This window comes from Nannospalax galili, unplaced genomic scaffold (assembly GCF_000622305.1).
Source record: "Nannospalax galili isolate Female #2095 unplaced genomic scaffold, S.galili_v1.0 scaffold716, whole genome shotgun sequence".
NCBI classification, from domain to species: Eukaryota; Metazoa; Chordata; class Mammalia; order Rodentia; family Spalacidae; genus Nannospalax; species Nannospalax galili.
The window spans coordinates 250,551-268,676 of NW_008339517.1; the positions used below are offsets into that span (position 1 = coordinate 250,551).

Sequence of the window (18,126 nt, forward strand, 5' to 3'; positions counted from 1 at the left end):
GGTTGCATGTAAAGTACCAACACATGTACATTACATTAAAAACAAACAAAAAAACCTGTTAACCATTAATAATATTAGTTACCTTCAAGTCCTGGGCCACATCAAGTATTCGAGACAATTTGGCCTGGTCATACTGCTCCCCTCTCATGTACCATTCTGCCATTGCATGCATGATAAGTTGGCGAATTGATGGAGACTGTCCCTAAGAAAAGAGAAGGGAAGGTTAAAAGACAATACTGCTAACCATTTGATTAGCAGTATTACAAATAAATGCCCAGCTATTTTTTTGCCCAGATAATTTCCTTGTTATCCTTCGAAAAAATATTCATCAGTACACATGGAACTCAGGCCTCAAGGACTATGCAATTACAATAACATTCTTTAAATCTTCCAAAAGGCTTCTAAACCTAAGAAAGAGTCAACTATTCACTGAAATGACTTGCTTCTCTATCAGCATCTAAATCTGCTCATTTATTTTTCAAACATAAAATTAGGATGTAATAGTACATCCAATACCAAATGTGTTGGTATGTGTCTATCTCAGTACTCTGGAGGTAAAGGAAGAAAGATATCAAGAGCTCATGGCCACCCAGTGCTACACAGCAGAGACCCTGCATTACCCCTATTCCCTCTTCCCCCCGAAAAATGTAGGCTCATCTGGCAGGGTGGCACAATCCTGTAACCCTAGCATTCAAGGCTAAGACAGGATGATCCCAAAAGTTCCAGGTCAGGGATACATGAGGGCCATCTTGGAGTATGGGAGTAATTCAGCTGTGCACATGAGGGGCAGGGGAGATAAATTTTCTTGTCAAAAATAAGGGAAAAGGGACTACAGAAATAATTCAATGGGTAACAGCACTTCCCACATAAGCATGAGGACTCATGTAAAAAGCTGGACAGGGTCATGCATATCTGTAACCCTAGTGTCCTAAGGAATGAAAACAGGAGGATCACTGGAGCTTGCTGGCTGCCAGCAGGGCTCCAGTTCAAAGAGGGACCCTGTTTCAAGGAATAGGCAGAGTGAGAGTAGGACACCCCATGCGGGGGAATACACCTACACAGGCACTGCACCCACACCCACAACAAAAAAAAAAAACTGGGGTTAAACACAGAAGGTTCAGAAAGGCATTTCATTATAAACCTTAAAAACTGAAAATTAGAAAGTAATTCTGGGGACATAGTTCAGCTGCTCAGAGTGCTTCCTTAGCATAGTAAAGATTCCTAGTACCACAACTGGAGCATGACATCAAGGTCATCATGTGCTACACAGTGAATTCCAGGCCAGCCTGGGACATATGAGACTGCTTCAAAAAACAAATAACAACAAAAAAACTTTTAAAAAAACAAAAACCCATGGCCAAACTGATTTGTGAACTTTCCCAATTTACTACTGAGAGCAACATGAGGACCTTCTGCTTTCATTTATTTGATTTTTGGGACAGGGTTGCTTATGTAGCTCATCTCAGGATGGCCTTAGTCTCAGTGATCTGCCTGCCTCTGCTGGAGTGCTGGGGTAAGGGCATGCAAAATCACACCCGGTTCCTTCTGCTTTCATGATAAGGTTGAAGCTCTTCACTGCTGTCAAAAACACAAGTCCTAGCAAATTTTTAAGGATGTTGGATTTGAAAAATAATGATCTTACTTCCTTGCTCTTTGGAATTTTTTCATAGAAATGACAACAGGATCCTAAGATAAAACAGGCTTATGATGGGCACAGTGGCACACGTCTTTAATCCCAGTGCTTGGGAGGCAGAGGCAGGCGAATCTCTGTGAGTTCAAGGCCAGCCTGGTCTACATAGTGAGTTCCAGGACAGTTGGGGCTACAGGGAGACCCTGTCTCAAAAAAATCAGGCTTGATGACAATAAATCTGTCTAGGAGAGCACCAAGATTTCAGAAGATGTCAATTACTGAAATGAAGACTTGATAAAGCAAATAGTCATATCTTACCTGCCCATGCCATGCATAGTGCAAAATAATGGCAGAGTTAGGATGGTTTCCAAGGAAAATTGGCATCAAAGTAGAGATGAGTTCATGGCGTAAGGTGTGCCAGGAGGTGTTGATTTGTAGTAAGGCCAAAACTAACATGTCTGGACAGTGTTTGATGGGGAAGCTGAAGAGCTGTTTTACTTGCTCATACTGCCCAACCTCTGCAAGCCTCAATAGAGATTCAATCAAATCCAAGCTCTTCCTAATCAAGAATGAGAGAAGGATGCTTTATCATCTAAAATGTAACTATACAAAAAATGTAGGGGAAGGGAGGGTGGGGTTGAGGTGTTGCTGGGCATTGAATGCATGGTCTTATACCCTGGCCTCCAAACAGACTTTCAAAACAAGTGACATCAGATACAGAACAGATCCACATTTCTGCCATGCTTTGGTATTAAATAATATTTTAAATGGGTGCTATTTCAAAAACTATATGTTGCTGGGGCTTGGGAGTTATAGCTTGGCAGAAAAGCATTTGCTGAACATGTATAAAGCTTTTGGTTTCATGACCATATGTGGGGGGAGGGGAAGAACCATACTGTTATGCTTACAGACTAATTTAACCAAACATTTACACAACCATGGTTTCTCATTACCAAAGAAAGATTTTTGACTGGGATGAAAAGATAAAACAAATCAGTTTAGAACAGTCAAAAACAAAAGTAGGTATCAGGCATGGTGATGTCAGTACTTGGGAGGGAAAGGCTTTTGATCTTTTTGAGAGATCAAAACCAGCCTGATCTACATAACCGAGTTCTAGGCCAACAGGGGCTACAGAGAGACCCCATCTAAAATAATTCCAAAACAGACACATGAACAGATGTAATTTACCTATGAAAAAAACTTCTATTAAAAGTATAGCCTAAACAGTTATTATGGCAATGGAAAGTTTTAAGTAGTTGTCTTCTAGTGTAGTGCAAATTTAAAGTCTACAACATCTACTAGTTAGTCCTGGCAGAATCCAGCTGGCTTTAATCAAACCTAAAGAGCTACTTCCACGTTTAGTTCATGATGAATATGTGAGAGAAGACAAGCTAAAGACCAATGAGGAAATGGATAAGTCTACAGGGAGTAGTCGAGAGTACAAATGATGGCAAAACAAACACACACCACCAAAACGAGTTTAGTTTAGAGAACATAGAATTAAACAAAGTGTGTGGCCCTTGCCTGGATTCTGTCCCAGAAACAGTCAAAGACATTTCTTAACCACAGATCTAAATCTATGCATCTAGCTGTAGTAAGGAATTGTTACTTGCTAAATGTTAAGGGCACTTCAGTTTTATAAAATGGAAAGAAACTTTTATCTGTTAAAACAAAATGAATACTGCTATACGTTATACTGGATAGGGAACTTGGGGAGGGGAGAGGAAATCAACCAACTTGCAAACCTAATGTTATAGGCTAACATTTGGAAAAGGAACAAAGTTTAGAATAAACAATTGTTTTGGTTAATCTTTCAGAACAGGTGGTAGCAAACGATATCCAAAAGCCTATTTTTGTGAATTAATATTTTGAGGGACATCCATATTGTTTATTGTACTACCAGAGTTGAGTGGCTGCTATGGAAACTATCTGACCACCAAAGGATGGAAAAGTTTACCATCTTTTGTTCTAGAAAACTCTAGCATTATTCAAAGTACATTAAATTATCCTACTATGCTAAATGTCCTTTCTTAGGAGGTGACAAGAGGACTTGTCTCTTCTTATTCATGGAGGAGTGATATTCAGGGAGTCCTGAGTACCAATTATGAAAAAAACATTCAAGCCCCTTATATAAAATGGTATGAGGTCTATTCTTACCCTTCTGAAACTTATTTAAATAGGTTTCCAGGTTACTTACACTATCTGCTACAGTATAAATGCCACACACAGAAAGGGAGGATTCTTTCTGGATGTTTCTAACCTACAGTTGGTTGAACCTATTGATGTAGAACCTATAGATGACTACAGTTACAAATAAAGTGAAAAACACTATCAAGTACATGTTCCTGGACATAACACAAGCCATGCCATCATCTAGGTATGACTTCAATGATGCAAGTGCTTTCGGCATCTTTAGCTAACATTCGCAAAGGTATAACTGGACAGAGTTCCAGAAGAAAACCAATTTAGACACTAAGCCACCACTGTCAGAGATTTGGAAATGGTACTCAGAAAAGCTAGGTAATTTAGCTGAAGTAGATTTCATGAACTCACAGTCTTGAACAACTTAACAAAAGCAAGCAAGCAAATGTACAGAGGATAAAAGCTCTTAACACTAAAGGGGAAAGCACAAACCTCTTCTGAATATCAGTTGCACATTTTTGCTGCTTTAGAAAATAACCAAACATGAACCTTACAAACACAAAGATGTAACTAGTGACTATAAAGGATTTTATTCACCAACAACCTGTATAAAAACTTAAATAGGCTCATTAAAATTATGACTTCTGGGGCTGGAGAGATAGCTTGGTGGTTAAGAGCACCGCAGCACTTTCAGAGGACCCAGGTTCAATTCCCATCACCCACATGGCGGCTATGAACTGTCCTTAACTCCAGTTCCAGGGGAATCCGAAGCCTCTTCTGACCTCTGCGGCATTGCACAACACAAGTGCACTCAACTACATGCAAGCAATACACTCATACACATAAAAATAATTTTTTTTTTTTGGTCTTTTTGAGACAGGGTCTCCCTGTAGCCACAGCTGTCCTGGAACTCACTATGTAGACCAGGCTGGCCTTGAACTTACAGAGATCCACCTGCCTCTGCCTCCCAAGTGCTGGGATTAAAGGCATGCGCCACCATGCCCGGCCTAAAAAATACTTATTTTTTTTAATTACCTTGTTAAAAAAAATTATGACTTCCTTCAAATTTGTAAATACTATTTTTTTTAATTACCTTGTTAAAAAAAATTATGACTTCCTTCAAATTTGTTAAATATGTACAAATATGTTAATTATGTTCACTGTGAGTTTTAAAACTTCAAAAGGTCAGAGTGACCCTTTTCAAGAAAAATGAGCAGAGTTTACCATGTGGCAATTTCTCGATTGTCATCCTCTGGTGGCGCTTTCAGAATATCAGTGGCAACAGTATGACAGGGATAGTCAGCAAAACAGAAGATCTCTGGATTTATAAGGGAATGCTGAATGAAGGAGAGCTGGAATAAAAATAAAAAAAAAAAGCCCTTACTGCCGTAAATGATTATGAATGCTATAAAACTCTGAAACACTTCTATGAGGCCAACCTCAGGGTTATTAGACAATTGCCCTTTTTAAAAAAATCAGAATTACTTGCCCTCTGAAAACCACATAATTCAAAAACATGAAAGGTGGCAATGAGATGGTCCTGAAAACAAATGTCATTAGACTTGGGGAAAGAACTTCCCTGCTGTTATCTCAGATTAGAACTACAATTATGAAACTACAGAGATACAAATTTGACCGCAATCCCTTCTTTCCTGAGCTATGCAAAATAAGTTCACCTTTGTAATATTTCAATCAATGGGTAAATTGTGTTATATAAGGAGTAATTCTTAGTATTCTTTTCCTTCTATAGCCAAGTATCACTCTTACCTGGCCTTCTGCATGTTTCCAAGGTCTGTATATGAAGTCCACTGGAAACACTTCCATACCCAAACCCCTCTGAATGCCATAAACCACATTATGAAGTCCCTTGCTGTCACGGATTTGAAATCCAGGATGGTCCAGTTCATAAGTTACTTCCTTGAAATTCAAACTCGGGTTCTAATAAAGACAAAAGCATTTCAAAGTTAAACAAAATTGAGCTACTGTTGATGCTTTAGCCAGAGTCAAGTTAAACCTGAAAATTCAATCAGGACATTCCATTTCAATAGCACACAGTATAAAGAGTCTAAATTCAATCCTGAGCACCACAATATTCAAGATTATAGATCTTAAGAGACCTTCAACTAGCTCTGTAAGGTTGGAAAGCATGGCTGCAACATGCAAAAATTTCCAGTATCTTAATACTATGTATTTCTGTTTTAAATCCAACGATTACAAGTCTAAAACAATAAAAATAATGGGGCTGGAGAGATGGCTCAGCAGTTAAGAACACTGACTGTTCTTGCAGAAGACCCAGGTTTGAATCCCAGCACCCACATTGCAGCTAACAACTGTCTCTAACGCCAATTCCAGGGGATCTGAGAGACTCTTCTGTCCTCCTCGGGCACTGCATGACACGGATGCACTTACCTACATGCAGGCAATAGATGCATACACATAAAATAAAAGCAATACTTTTTTTAAAAAAAAGAATAAAAATATTAAAAGTATTAAAAAATTAGGTATGCAGCATGTGTCTGTAATTCCAGCATTCAGGAGGCTGATATAGAAGATCAGGAGTTCATACTCAGCCTGTGCTATAGTGAGACCCTGCTTCAAAAGAACACATTTAAACTAAAAAGTCAGTATGAGTTAAAAGTTTTGATACAGTAAAGTTTTAGTGAAACCGGGAATTAAACATAGGGCCTTACCCATGCTAGGCATGTACTCTATCACTGAATTTTATCATTATTTAAAATAAATTTAATATAGCCTAAGTGTATATTTTTATGAAGTCTACAGCAATATACAATCATATCCTAGGCCTTTATAATCAAACATCCAGTCCCACACATTCCATTACATTAATCATCCTATGTAGATACACCTTTTCTTTTTTGCAGTGCTAGGGGTCCAACCAAAAGCCTTGCTTCTGCTAGGGTAAGCATTCAACCACTAAGGTACATCTACAGCCATATTTTTTAGCTTTTACACTGTGATTTTACTGTATCTTGTATATGTACAGGTAAACAAATATATATCATTATATTACAACTCCCTACAGTACTCAATACAATAATATACTGCACAGTTTGCTGGGGTAAGATCACAGGTATTTAGTAATTGGCTATCCCTGAATTTGTAATATTCTATCCTAATTGCACAATGACAAAATTATCTAGTAACACAGTTCTCAGAATCTAACTCCTTGTTAATTAATACATACTATACAATTCAGAAAAATAACAAAGACTCAGGCAGGAGGATTTCAAGTTGCAGCCTAGCCCTGAGCAACTTACAAAACTATCTCAAAATGGAAGTTAAAAAAAAAACAAAAAAAAAAACCTAAGCTACATAAAGACATTGTCCCCAAAATAAACACTACCACCACAACTACAACAACAACTACAACAACTACAACACCCGAAGGGGCTAACAAGACAGCTTAGGTACAAGTACAAGGACCTAGGTTCAGATCCCTAGAACCCACAGTAAAAACAAAACAAAACAAAACACCAGCCAAGTGTCACATATCTATAATCTCAGTGCTGAGGAGGCAGAGATGGATCCCTGGAGCTCACTTGCCAGGCAGTCAGTTGATGAGCTTCAAGTTCACTGAGAGACCCCATGCCTCAAAAATTAAGGTGCAAGGCTGGAGAGATGGCGCTGAAGGTAAAGCAGTTGCACACATAAGGTCCGGAGTTTGAACCTACAGAACCCATATCAAAACCTGGGTGCTCCAGTAATCCCAGCGTATACCTCAGCAAGAGAGGCAGAAACAGAAGAAACTCTAGAAGCTTCTGAGCTATCTAGCCTGGAGCTGGCAGCCACTAACAACAAAAAAGAGAGATCCTGTCTCAAACACAGTGGTAGGCAAGGACCCACAAGTGCAGTTTTACTCTGACTTCCACATGTGCATCTGCTTTTACACACACACACACACACACACACACACACAGGACTGAGGTATTAGCTTCAATCTCCAGAAGAAAGTCCATTAATTTTGACCTTAGTGAAGTTATTAGAGGACAGAATAGTTCCCTGTAACTAATTTTCCTTATAAATTGTAAACATAGAAAAATGAAGTTGAGACATACAATGGATATATGACCTGGGAACCTGAGAAGTGTTGAGATGGGTGTAATAGCTCAGAAGCGATGTTTGGCTAATGTATGAAGCCTTAGATTCAACTTCCAGTACACCACAAAAGGACTATTCGAGCCAGGTAGAGCATGGTAGTACACACCTTTAATCCCAGCACTTGGGAAGCAGAGGCAGGGGATCGCTGTGAAATCGAGGCCAGCATGGTGTACATATGAAGTTCTAAGCCAGCTGGAGCCAAGGAAGACCCTCTGTCAAAAACTTTATAAAGGGGCTGGAGAGATGGTTCAGTGGTTAAGAGCACTGGCTGGTCTTGCAGAGGAGCTAGGTTTGATGGCAGCTAACAACTGTCTATACCTCCAGTTCCAGGGGAATTTTGACACCTTCTTCTGAACTCTTGAAAGCACTGAACAACACAGGAGCACTTACATGTGATACACTCATAACATACATTTTTTTAAAAAAAAAAGAGCACTGGCTGCTCTTGCAGAAAACCTGGGTTTGAATCCTAGCACCCACATAGCAGCTAACAACTGTCCATAACTCCTGTTCCAGGAGATCCGATGTCCTCTTTTGTCCTCCTCTGGCACTTCATGGCATGGGTGCAGTTAATCATACATGCAAGCATTAACACTCATACACATAAAAGTAAATTTTAAGAAAAAAAACCCTGTTTAAAAAAAAGTCTAGTCAGATTTTGCCAGGCTTGGTGGCACATGCCTCTGATCCCAGAACTCGGGTGGAGGCAAGAGGACTGAGTTAAAGGCCATCCTGGGATGCATAGGCAGCTCCAAGTCAAAGGGGACTGAGTTTGTGTTATTTCTGTGGTGCTGAAATTGAACCCAAAACTCCCAGAATGCTAGATAAGCATTCTACCACTGAGCTACATCCCCAACTCCATGGAACTAATTTTCTTTTCTTTTCTTTTTTTTTGGTCTTTTTCAGACAGGGTCTTCCTGTAGCCCCAGCTGTCCTGAACTCACTATGTAGACCAGGCTGGCCTTGAACTCAAGAGATCCGCTTGCCTCTGCCTCACAAGTGCTGGGATTAAAGGCATGCGCCACCATGCAAGGCTCTTTTTGGTTTTTAAAAAATATTTCATTTATTATTTTTATTTTATGTGTGTGCGTGTACTGCCTGCATATAAGTGCACCAATGTTGTGCAATGCCCGCAGAGGACTGAAGAGGCTGTTGGACCCCTGGAACTGGAATTACAGACAATTGTTAGCTGCCATGTGGGTGCTGGGATTTGAAACCAGGTCTTCTGAAAGAACAGTGTTCCTAACCACTGAACCATCTCTCCGGCCCCTGGGACTAATTTTTTAAATTATTATTGTTTGTTTTTTTTCTGAAACAGGATCATGATGCATGATCCATGAAAGACGGATCTTGCTGGTTTCCAACTTGGGACAATAATTCTGCCCCTCCCTTTCAGGCATGCACCACCAATCTATGCTATTTTAAGTAATATTTTAATGTTGTATTTTGTTGTTGACATTTTCTAAGTATACTATTCTCCTGCTGTGTACATTTTATTAATCTCTCTTAATACCTAAGTTTTGTGCCACTGTTTAAGTATTTCAACATTTTGGGCCTTTATGCTTTATGTGGAGGGCAAATTAGTCCGTGAATAACCTGAGAATACAGTAAGATCAGTTATGCAATTTTATTATACCTTGCCACTATAAAAAAGCGTGTAATTTTGGCTGCACATGCCAGGAATCACGCAGTCCTCCCTTCTCCATAATTCTTCAATCTTTACTTTGTAACAAGTTAGCCACCCCACCTCAGGCCCCACTCAAATTTTCACACTTAACAATTCATCAATTTAACTCAGAACTGCAAAGCAAGGGCTACAGGGCGATGATGGCTCAGTAAGAAAACTGGGGGTAACTTCAGGGTACATGGGGGGTAGAAGGGACCCAACAACAAGTGGATCCCTAGGGCTCATTCAACAGTCACCTAGATAACTCAATGACTCCCGGTTCAATGATAGTCTAACTAAGGTCAAGAGCAATAGAAAGCCAGGCATGGTGGTGCACAACTTTAGTCTCAGCTCTTGAGAGGCAGAGGCAGGCAGATCTTTTTGAGTTCCAAGGCCAACCTGGACATATAGTGAGTTCCAGGACAACGGAGACCCTATCTCAAAAAGACCCCTCCTCAAAAGCAAGAGAACACCAGAGTTCCACCTCTGGCCTTCACATGTGCACATACCCACACATGTATTCAACATAGATACACACAACTACAAAAAGCCCCTAATGAAAAACACGCTTGAATTTGACCATGTACTATTTAAAATATCATTATCTTGGCCGTTCCCTTGCTTTTTGAGCCAATAAAGTTGGGGGATTATAAAACATTGCTGTTCCTATTCAGCTGGGCATATTACTTATGAAAAGCCTTGTGTGAGTGAGGTACATCATACTAAAAGCATGAGAAGCAAGAACCACAACTCCATGTACTCACCAGTTCTTTAAGAACATCAATTAAAACTTCTACATTCCATGTGTGTGCCTGTGCTCCATCACTTTTATCTTTTCCATCACTCCAGATCCCACTGCCAGGAGCAGAGATACTCTGTAGAAGTAAAACTAGAATTAATGTTTTCATCTTCTAGCTAGATCAAACAATCATATTATAATTTAATAAAAAGAATAAAAAGGACAGACATTAACTTTCTTGATATAACAGCTAAATTCAACAAACCTGTAATGGAATACCATCTGTTAGTCCTGAATGAGTTCGAGCCATCATTCCCAAAACCCTGGCAACCTGGGCAGCTGTGACTTCCCGAACACCAAATTGCATGATTATATTGCGACATTCTTCAATACTGAAACAGAAATAAAACTTTAAAAATATGCTACCACCTCAAACACCAAAATGAAGAAGTGCTGTGAGCAATTACGCAGTTTTGTGAAATCCTTAACAAATTAACAAATTTTTACGCAACTAAAAACATAAAAATCACCTAAAGTCGTTTCTCTGTTTAATGTGAATCAACTTCATTTTTTAAATTACATTATTCATTGGGAGGGTGCACTAATGAAGTGGTCAGAGAACTCAAGAGGACTTAGCTCATTCATCAGTCCCAGGGATCAAACACAGGTCATCAACCCTGGTAGCAAGGATCTGCCCCTACTAGCTGAGTCCTCTCAATGGCCCCAAGAATCAAGTCCATCTTACACTCAAAGGTGAATGTGATTCTGATTTGTTCAAAGTCTTGAAAATGTATCCTAACCTTTTTGCTTTGCTTTTGATTCAACAAAATCAAAGTGCATATGTGAGGAACTCAAGAACATACTTTTTAAACCTAAGTAGGTATGTAGTTTGTTATTTAAGTTTCTGAAACAGTAGAAGTTACACAATTCAAAAGCAAAGCACTGCAACAGCGCATCTTTCCTTTGGTGTTCCTGACAGATGAAAATATGTGCAAGCAGTTAGAAAAGAAGCCAGGCATGGTGGCACACGCCTTTATTCCTAGCACTTGGGACACAGAGGCAGGGGGATCTCTGAGTTGGAGGCTAGCCTGGTCTACATAGTGAGTTACAGACCAGATGGGGCTACAGGGAGACCCTGTCTCAAAAATAACAAAGGGAGCGGGGCTTGGTGGCGCTCGCCTGTAGTCCCAGTACTTGGGAGGCAGAGGCAGGTGGATCTCTGTGAGTTCAAGGCCAGCCTGGTCTACATAGTGAGTCCCAGGATAGCTGGGGCTACAAGGAGACCCTGCTTCAAAAAGACAAAAAAAATAAATAAATAAATAACAAAGGGGGGAAAAAAGGAAGAAGAAAAGGGAGGCTGACAGGAAATAAAGGCATAGTGAAGTAACTGAGGAATGGGACCTAAGGAGGAGAAAATTAGTATATGTGAAAAATACTTACCTAGTTTTCTTCCTCTCCAAAAGCTAAAACATGGCTAATCCCAGTAACTAAAAAACACATGGGAAACTGATAGGGCTGAAAAGTCCGAAATTTAACCCATAGAATGTTTATACCTGCACCAATACTAGAGTGTGGAAAACTAAATTCAGAAGCAAAATTTTGAAGCAGCTAACTTTAAGCAATCTCAGGTGCTTGTTTTAAATAACAACATCACATTTAGGACATAAATCAGCAGAACTCTGGCCTGTCCTATTACCAACCTTGCACAAAAGCCATAGCCTACTTCTTGCATGAAATCAGCCAAGGAGCTCTCCATCATGGTTTTAGCTACCCCTCCAGAATCAGGCAAGATCCTGTCCATTAGAATGTCCCGTTTTTCAGGGTATAAAAGTGGTGCAAGCACCACAGGACAGCGCTCTTGGGGAAAATCTGAGGAAAGAAAAGGAATACAAATGTTGAAATGATTAAAATCAACAATTCAGGGACCAAAGATGCACTTTTGAGGTTTTTTGGCATGCATGAGGCCCTGGAATATGCACATACATGCCCGTGCAAGCACATACCCACACACCCCTCCTTTAGCTATCTCTCTAAAAGTCCTCCACATCAAATTCTTCCTCAAGTTCACATTCAAGACCAAGCAGTGTATTCAATTACCCCAACTTGCTGGCCCACATTAAGACCTCAAGCCAATCCTAGCTTTCAAATCTTTTGGTATTACAAAATAATTGTTCATGTGAGTACTTTTCATGTTAGGACTCCTGAACCTGTTGATCAATTCATAACACAATGAGTAATTCACAAACTATTCCAAGTATAGAGCTCCTAGTCCTTGAAAAAGTTAAGACAGTTCAAAATTAAACTATATAAACAACAGGAAGTAAATAAAAGTAGTTATCTCTCTAAAGTGAGGATAGGGGACTGGATTTATCTTGGCATTACAAACACAATTGCCAAGGAAGTAACACAGTTGCTATCAAAAGCAGCCAATCTTTCAAATAAAGAACAGCCTGTCACAATACAGTTTCCCTAAAAGGGAGAAAAGATAACCGGGAACTGTCAAATTCTATCTGTGATTTATGTAACAAAAAAATCACTGGTGAAATAAGGCTCATTTTATACTTTTTTTTTTTTAATTTACTTTTATTTTTTTGTGTGTATGTGTATTACCTGCATGCATGCATGCGAGGGCACCTATGTCGTGCAATGCCACAGAGGTCAGAAGAGGGCTCCTGATTCCCCTGGAACTAGAGTTAAAGGACAGTTCCTAGCCACCATGTGGGTGCTGGGAATCGAACACGGGGCCTCTGCAAGAGCAGTCAGTGCTCTTAACCTCTGAGCCATCTCTCCAGCCCTCATTTTATACTTTTAACAAAGGTCTATAAGCACTTTTATATTTAAAATTATAAACTACTCCCTTCATTATAAGATTAACATAATGAAAGTAAATCATCTTCACTTGTATTCCAACTTTTATCGTAATTTGTGGTCATTTGTGAAAGGCTATGAAGAATCCCTTACCTCTGCGCAGTGTTTTAAGAAAAGCGTCTATCTGTTCCTGTCCAACTCCAAAGGCTCCCTTCTGCCCAAAAAGGAGATGGGAGAGGAGGAGGTGTAGGACCTCTATTGCTATATCTTGGAAGCCACCTTCTTGATTTCCACTGACGTCTGCGTCAATGTAAGAACGCAGAAGATCCGGAAGCTTCTGTTTAATAAACTGGGCAGCTAGAAGCCAAGGAAATGAAGTCATTTTTGCAATGTAATAGGAAAAAAGCCACATGTCCTTAAAATATGGGTGCCTGTCCTTTGTATTCACCAACACACACTCTACCCCCACAATGCTTTCCCATAACTCTACGTGAGAGGTGTACTTAGTCAGTGGCTGATTAAAGGTGGGCCTTTTTTTCTTATGATGCAGTGTCTCACTATGTAGCCCCAGCTAGTCTAGAAATCACCAGGCTAGCCTCAATCTCAGAGACCTGCCTGCCTCTGCCTCCCAAGCACTGGGATTAAAGGCATACCCCACAACACTCTGTGGAAAGGGAATTTTAAGGGATGAAAAGATTCTGAAATGAGTTACATAACAATATAAACATAGCTAACACCATAGAATTGTATATTAAAAAACAGGGTTCAGTCAAGCAACAGCAGTACTTGACTATAATCCCAGAACTCAGGAGGCTAAGGTAGAAGGACAATGAGTCTGAGGTCAGCCTGAGCTATATATATAACAAAACAAAGACCAAAAAAAACCCCCTAAGAATTGGGCATGGAGCTCAAAGGTTGTGATCCCGTCAATCGTTCCCAAGGCTTTGATCCCTAATACCACAAAAATATTAATTTAAAAAAGCAGGCAAGAAAGAAAATGTTAATTATCTTACACGTGGGGTAAATAACTTACCAAAACTTCTGAGATCTGAGCTGGAAGAATTCAAGAGGGCAAGACCAAAAATTACCTGAAACAAGATGGGATTATAGTAACCAGTCAAATGGTTGTTTTTAACTTTCATTTCTGCCTACATTTCTTTTTTTAAATCACTTACCTCTTGTACTTTGCTTAATTTGAGAACTTTACTCAGCTGAGCAAATAAGTGGGGTGCAGGCTTTAAACTCTGAAACATACCAAAAAAATAAATAAATAAAATTTAAGGACTTAATTAAAAAAAATTAAGATAACAGTTTATCCAATTATGGCATTATACATAAGTGACATAATCCTGTCCTGCTACAAGAAACAACGCATTATACCCTAGAACTGGACTGACAAACAACCCTTGGCATGATCTGGTTTTGTAAGATTCCATTTAACATCAAACCACCACCTTCTTTTAGAAAGTTACAAATGAATGCAAATACTTCAAATTTTAAAATTAAAACATGACAATATTTTGAAAAATTTTTAAAAAGCTCAGTCTTTTTAGAGAACCTAGTATCAGAGAGCAGATTAGAATTGGGTATGGTAGTCCATGTCTGTAACAGCCCAGCACTGAGACAGGGAGGATAGCCTGGGCTACACAGGGAAACCCTGCCACAAAAACCACAACCAGGGACTGAGATTATCACAATCTTACTACTACTAGAGATAAAAATATACTAACCTTCTGGTAGTGCAATGGATTATCAATGGCATATGACAATGTCGAGATAAAATTTGGCTTTGTAATCAGCGAGGCACACTCCTGAATCAGAAACTGTGTCTTTAAAAAGATAACAATGAAATTCCATTAGCACTAACAAATGAAAGCAGAGGACCTCTGAACACTGAACCAGTTTGGTGTTATATAATGCTTACTATCAAAAAGAGCTCTTTAAAAATTCCGCTTAACTACTTAAAGCCTATTAGCAGTAAGTGTTAAAAAAATCAAAATTACCACAATAGAACAAATAATATCATGAGTAACTCTTCAAGACAGTGAATCAAGCTTCCCTGTCTGCTTCATGAGAAGCAGGCCATCCCTCCTGCTCTTGCTTCCTCCAGAGAGACCCAGAACCAGCTCTCTGAAACCTAAATTAAGTAATTATAATGGTATATAGTGAACAGAAAAGATCAGTACCTTTCAGCTATCCTCATAAGATTATTTTCTGGATGCTATTTTGCATGTATTGTTACATATATTATACTCAAAACTGCAATTCACTGAATGACTGAGGCTAAGTGAATACAAACTCTATAATCCCCAAATACCTGATGGAAATCTTTGCCACTGCTTTTACCATCGCCACTAAAATCCACATGAGAAAATAGGCAGCGTAATAAATGCCTGTCTGCCTCAGGACCGTGCCGATTCACAATCTGAAAAAAAACAAAAGTTTAAGTTTAGAGAAGGGTTTGGGGGGAAGATGAGGGGGGGTGGTCAATCGTAACATTTCCTAGCATGTATTATATCCTGTATCTGATTCTCCAAAACAGTAAATAATACAGCTTTAAGAAAATTAGCCTCTAGGGTAAAATTCATTTTGAAGCAACAGTTACAGGAATTACTGGCAAGCATAGTAGCATAGGCCTATAATCCCAGGACTTGAGATTCAGAGCAAAGAGGGTCAGGAGTTCAAGCTAGACAGCAAGTGCGAACCACCATGGGCTATAGGAGACCCTGTTAAAAAACAATGTTACAGGAATCACTGACGTATCTACATTTAATGATTACTTTTAAATGTTTCTTATCATCACTGGCAAGAACCCAAAAACTACCTAATCAATAACCCACATAACTGCCTACTGATAACACTGATATCAAAAATAGGTAGTATTGGGGCTGGAGAGATGGCTCAGCTGTTAAGAACACTGAGTGCTCTTGCAGAAGACCCGGGTTCAAATCCCAGCACCCACATGGCAACTAACAACTGTCCTTAACTCCAGTTCCAGGGGATCCAACAGTCTCTTCTGTCCTCCTCGGGCACTGTACAACATGGGTGTACTTACCTATATGCAGGCAATACACCCACACACATAAAAAAAAGTTTTTTTTAAATAGGTAGTATTTGGTAACATTTAGCAGACATATATAGGGTGTGTTTTTTTTAAAGAAAGCAAATGACACTGGTACAGTAGTAGCACTTTTATCTTAGGAGTAATCAACACCTACCTAATTGGACTTAAAAGCCCACTCAATGGGAGGAAACTCACATGTGGTACTGTAAACTTAGCCAAATATACATAGCTGAAGAGGTCATAGATCTTAGAGAAAACCCAAAGGCACCACATCCCTAGACAAATGTAATCTCTAAGTGCAAAATATGGACCCTTAAATTTACAGACAAGTAGAAAACCATAGACAAGGCACCACATCCCTAAACAAATGTAATCTCTTCCTATGTGCAAAATATGGATCCTTAAATTTACAGACAAATATCTTAGTCACCACCCATCAAAGAAGCTTCTTTTTCAACAGACTGAGGTTATTACAGTTTCACAACTGGTCTTACAGAGATTGTGAACTGTCCAGCCTAAATGACACATCTAGGATGCAACCTCTACACCTAAGGCTCATGTAACACAAAAAAAGGATGAAGAGAACACTAATACATCTTTCAATTCTCATCAATGAAGTTCCCTCATGCAAGAGAGGGCCAGGGGCGCAAAAGTTCACGAAAGGTCAAAATGTAGACAATGGAGTGTGAGTCCTTGGGCATGACACCTATATTAAAATCCACCCACCCAGGGCTCAGGGACCACTGCAGAAGAGGGGGCAGAAAGATTGTAAAAGCCAGGGTGGAGGTATATGACCAGATGCAAATAGAGTCCTATGGGCTCCTGGGACCTTGGCTCGTATGAACCTACAGCAGTGGTGTCAGCATGCATAAGACCCATGCAAACTCAAGCAGACAAAAACCCAGCAGAGCAGTTCACAATTTTAGTTGAAGAATTATTGGCAGCTGATTATTGCTGGGTGAGGAAGAGCTGATCTTCTTAAAAGGAGATACTCTAGATAGACCTCAGTGGATGCATTGCACTGAGGGACATCTGATGACACTAATTTGACATGATTTTCAGCAGTTAAGAACAATGGTTGTTCTTGCAGAAGGCCAGGCTCGAATCCCAGCACCCACATGGCAGCTAACAACTGTCCTTAACTCCAGTTCCAGGGGATCCAACAGCATCTTCTGTCCTCTGCGGGCATTGCACGACACGGGTGCACGTACCTACATGCAGGCAATACACACACATAAAATAAAGATAATAAATTAAAAAAATGAAAAAAAATTTAAAAGACGTTCTGTATGAAATACACAAAAATTCAATAATTTTTAAAAAGAAAAAATTTTAGGGCAAAAATTTCATGACCCAAGTTTCCTCTATTAACACAAAGACCTTACGTGACACAGGTCTAAAGCTGTTGCCAGCTATATCTGGCTTCAGTGATTTAAACATTTAAATGTCAGCCTTGAGCTTCATTACTTTCTTTTTTTTTTTTTTTTTTTTTTTGTTTTTTTTTTTTGGTTTTTTTGAAACGGGTTCCCCGTGTACCCCCAGCTGCCCGGAAACTCACTATTTAGCCCAGGCTGCCCTGGAACTCACAGAGACCCCCCTGCCTCTGCCTCCTGAGTGCTGGGATTAAAGGTGTGCGCCACCACGCCCGGCTATTTCTTCTTGTTCCTCAAATTTAATTAACACTGTTTGTACCTGCTATCTCCTCTAACTGGAAAGCCCAAACATCAACAACACATGGTTCTTTCTTTCTTTGAAGTTCTGCTCTAAAGTCACCCATCAATAAGCACTATTCTAAATAGCATCTCTAGAACAGCACCATGGCCTGCCTGCCATCTCCCCCTTACTCTGCTTCACTTTTCTCCATAGCATTCACTCCCACCTGACAAGTTTGGTCTATGTCTTTTTTAAGTTTCATGAAAACAAAAACAATGTAGCCTACAAAAGAGCCTAGCAAACTT

General features: G+C 39.6%; 1 protein-coding gene across 7 annotated transcripts in view; it reads right to left on the reverse strand.

Moving 5' to 3' along the window:
• Positions 1 to 18,126, reverse strand: part of Cnot1 (CCR4-NOT transcription complex subunit 1) — an 87,036-nt gene that overhangs the window by 46,169 nt on the left and 22,741 nt on the right. For all 7 annotated transcript variants that reach the window (XM_008834241.3, XM_029564086.1, XM_008834236.3 and 4 more), the window contains 12 exons: positions 15,422 to 15,529; positions 14,835 to 14,933; positions 14,280 to 14,348; positions 14,138 to 14,192; positions 13,258 to 13,461; positions 11,997 to 12,165; positions 10,562 to 10,688; positions 10,322 to 10,432; positions 5,540 to 5,710; positions 4,997 to 5,124; positions 1,949 to 2,189; positions 83 to 202 (listed from right to left, as the gene is read on the reverse strand). In XM_008834241.3, coding sequence (XP_008832463.1) covers positions 83 to 202; positions 1,949 to 2,189; positions 4,997 to 5,124; positions 5,540 to 5,710; positions 10,322 to 10,432; positions 10,562 to 10,688; positions 11,997 to 12,165; positions 13,258 to 13,461; positions 14,138 to 14,192; positions 14,280 to 14,348; positions 14,835 to 14,933; positions 15,422 to 15,529 — 1,602 coding nt within the window. The remainder of the gene's footprint in view (positions 1 to 82; positions 203 to 1,948; positions 2,190 to 4,996; positions 5,125 to 5,539; positions 5,711 to 10,321; positions 10,433 to 10,561; positions 10,689 to 11,996; positions 12,166 to 13,257; positions 13,462 to 14,137; positions 14,193 to 14,279; positions 14,349 to 14,834; positions 14,934 to 15,421; positions 15,530 to 18,126) is intronic.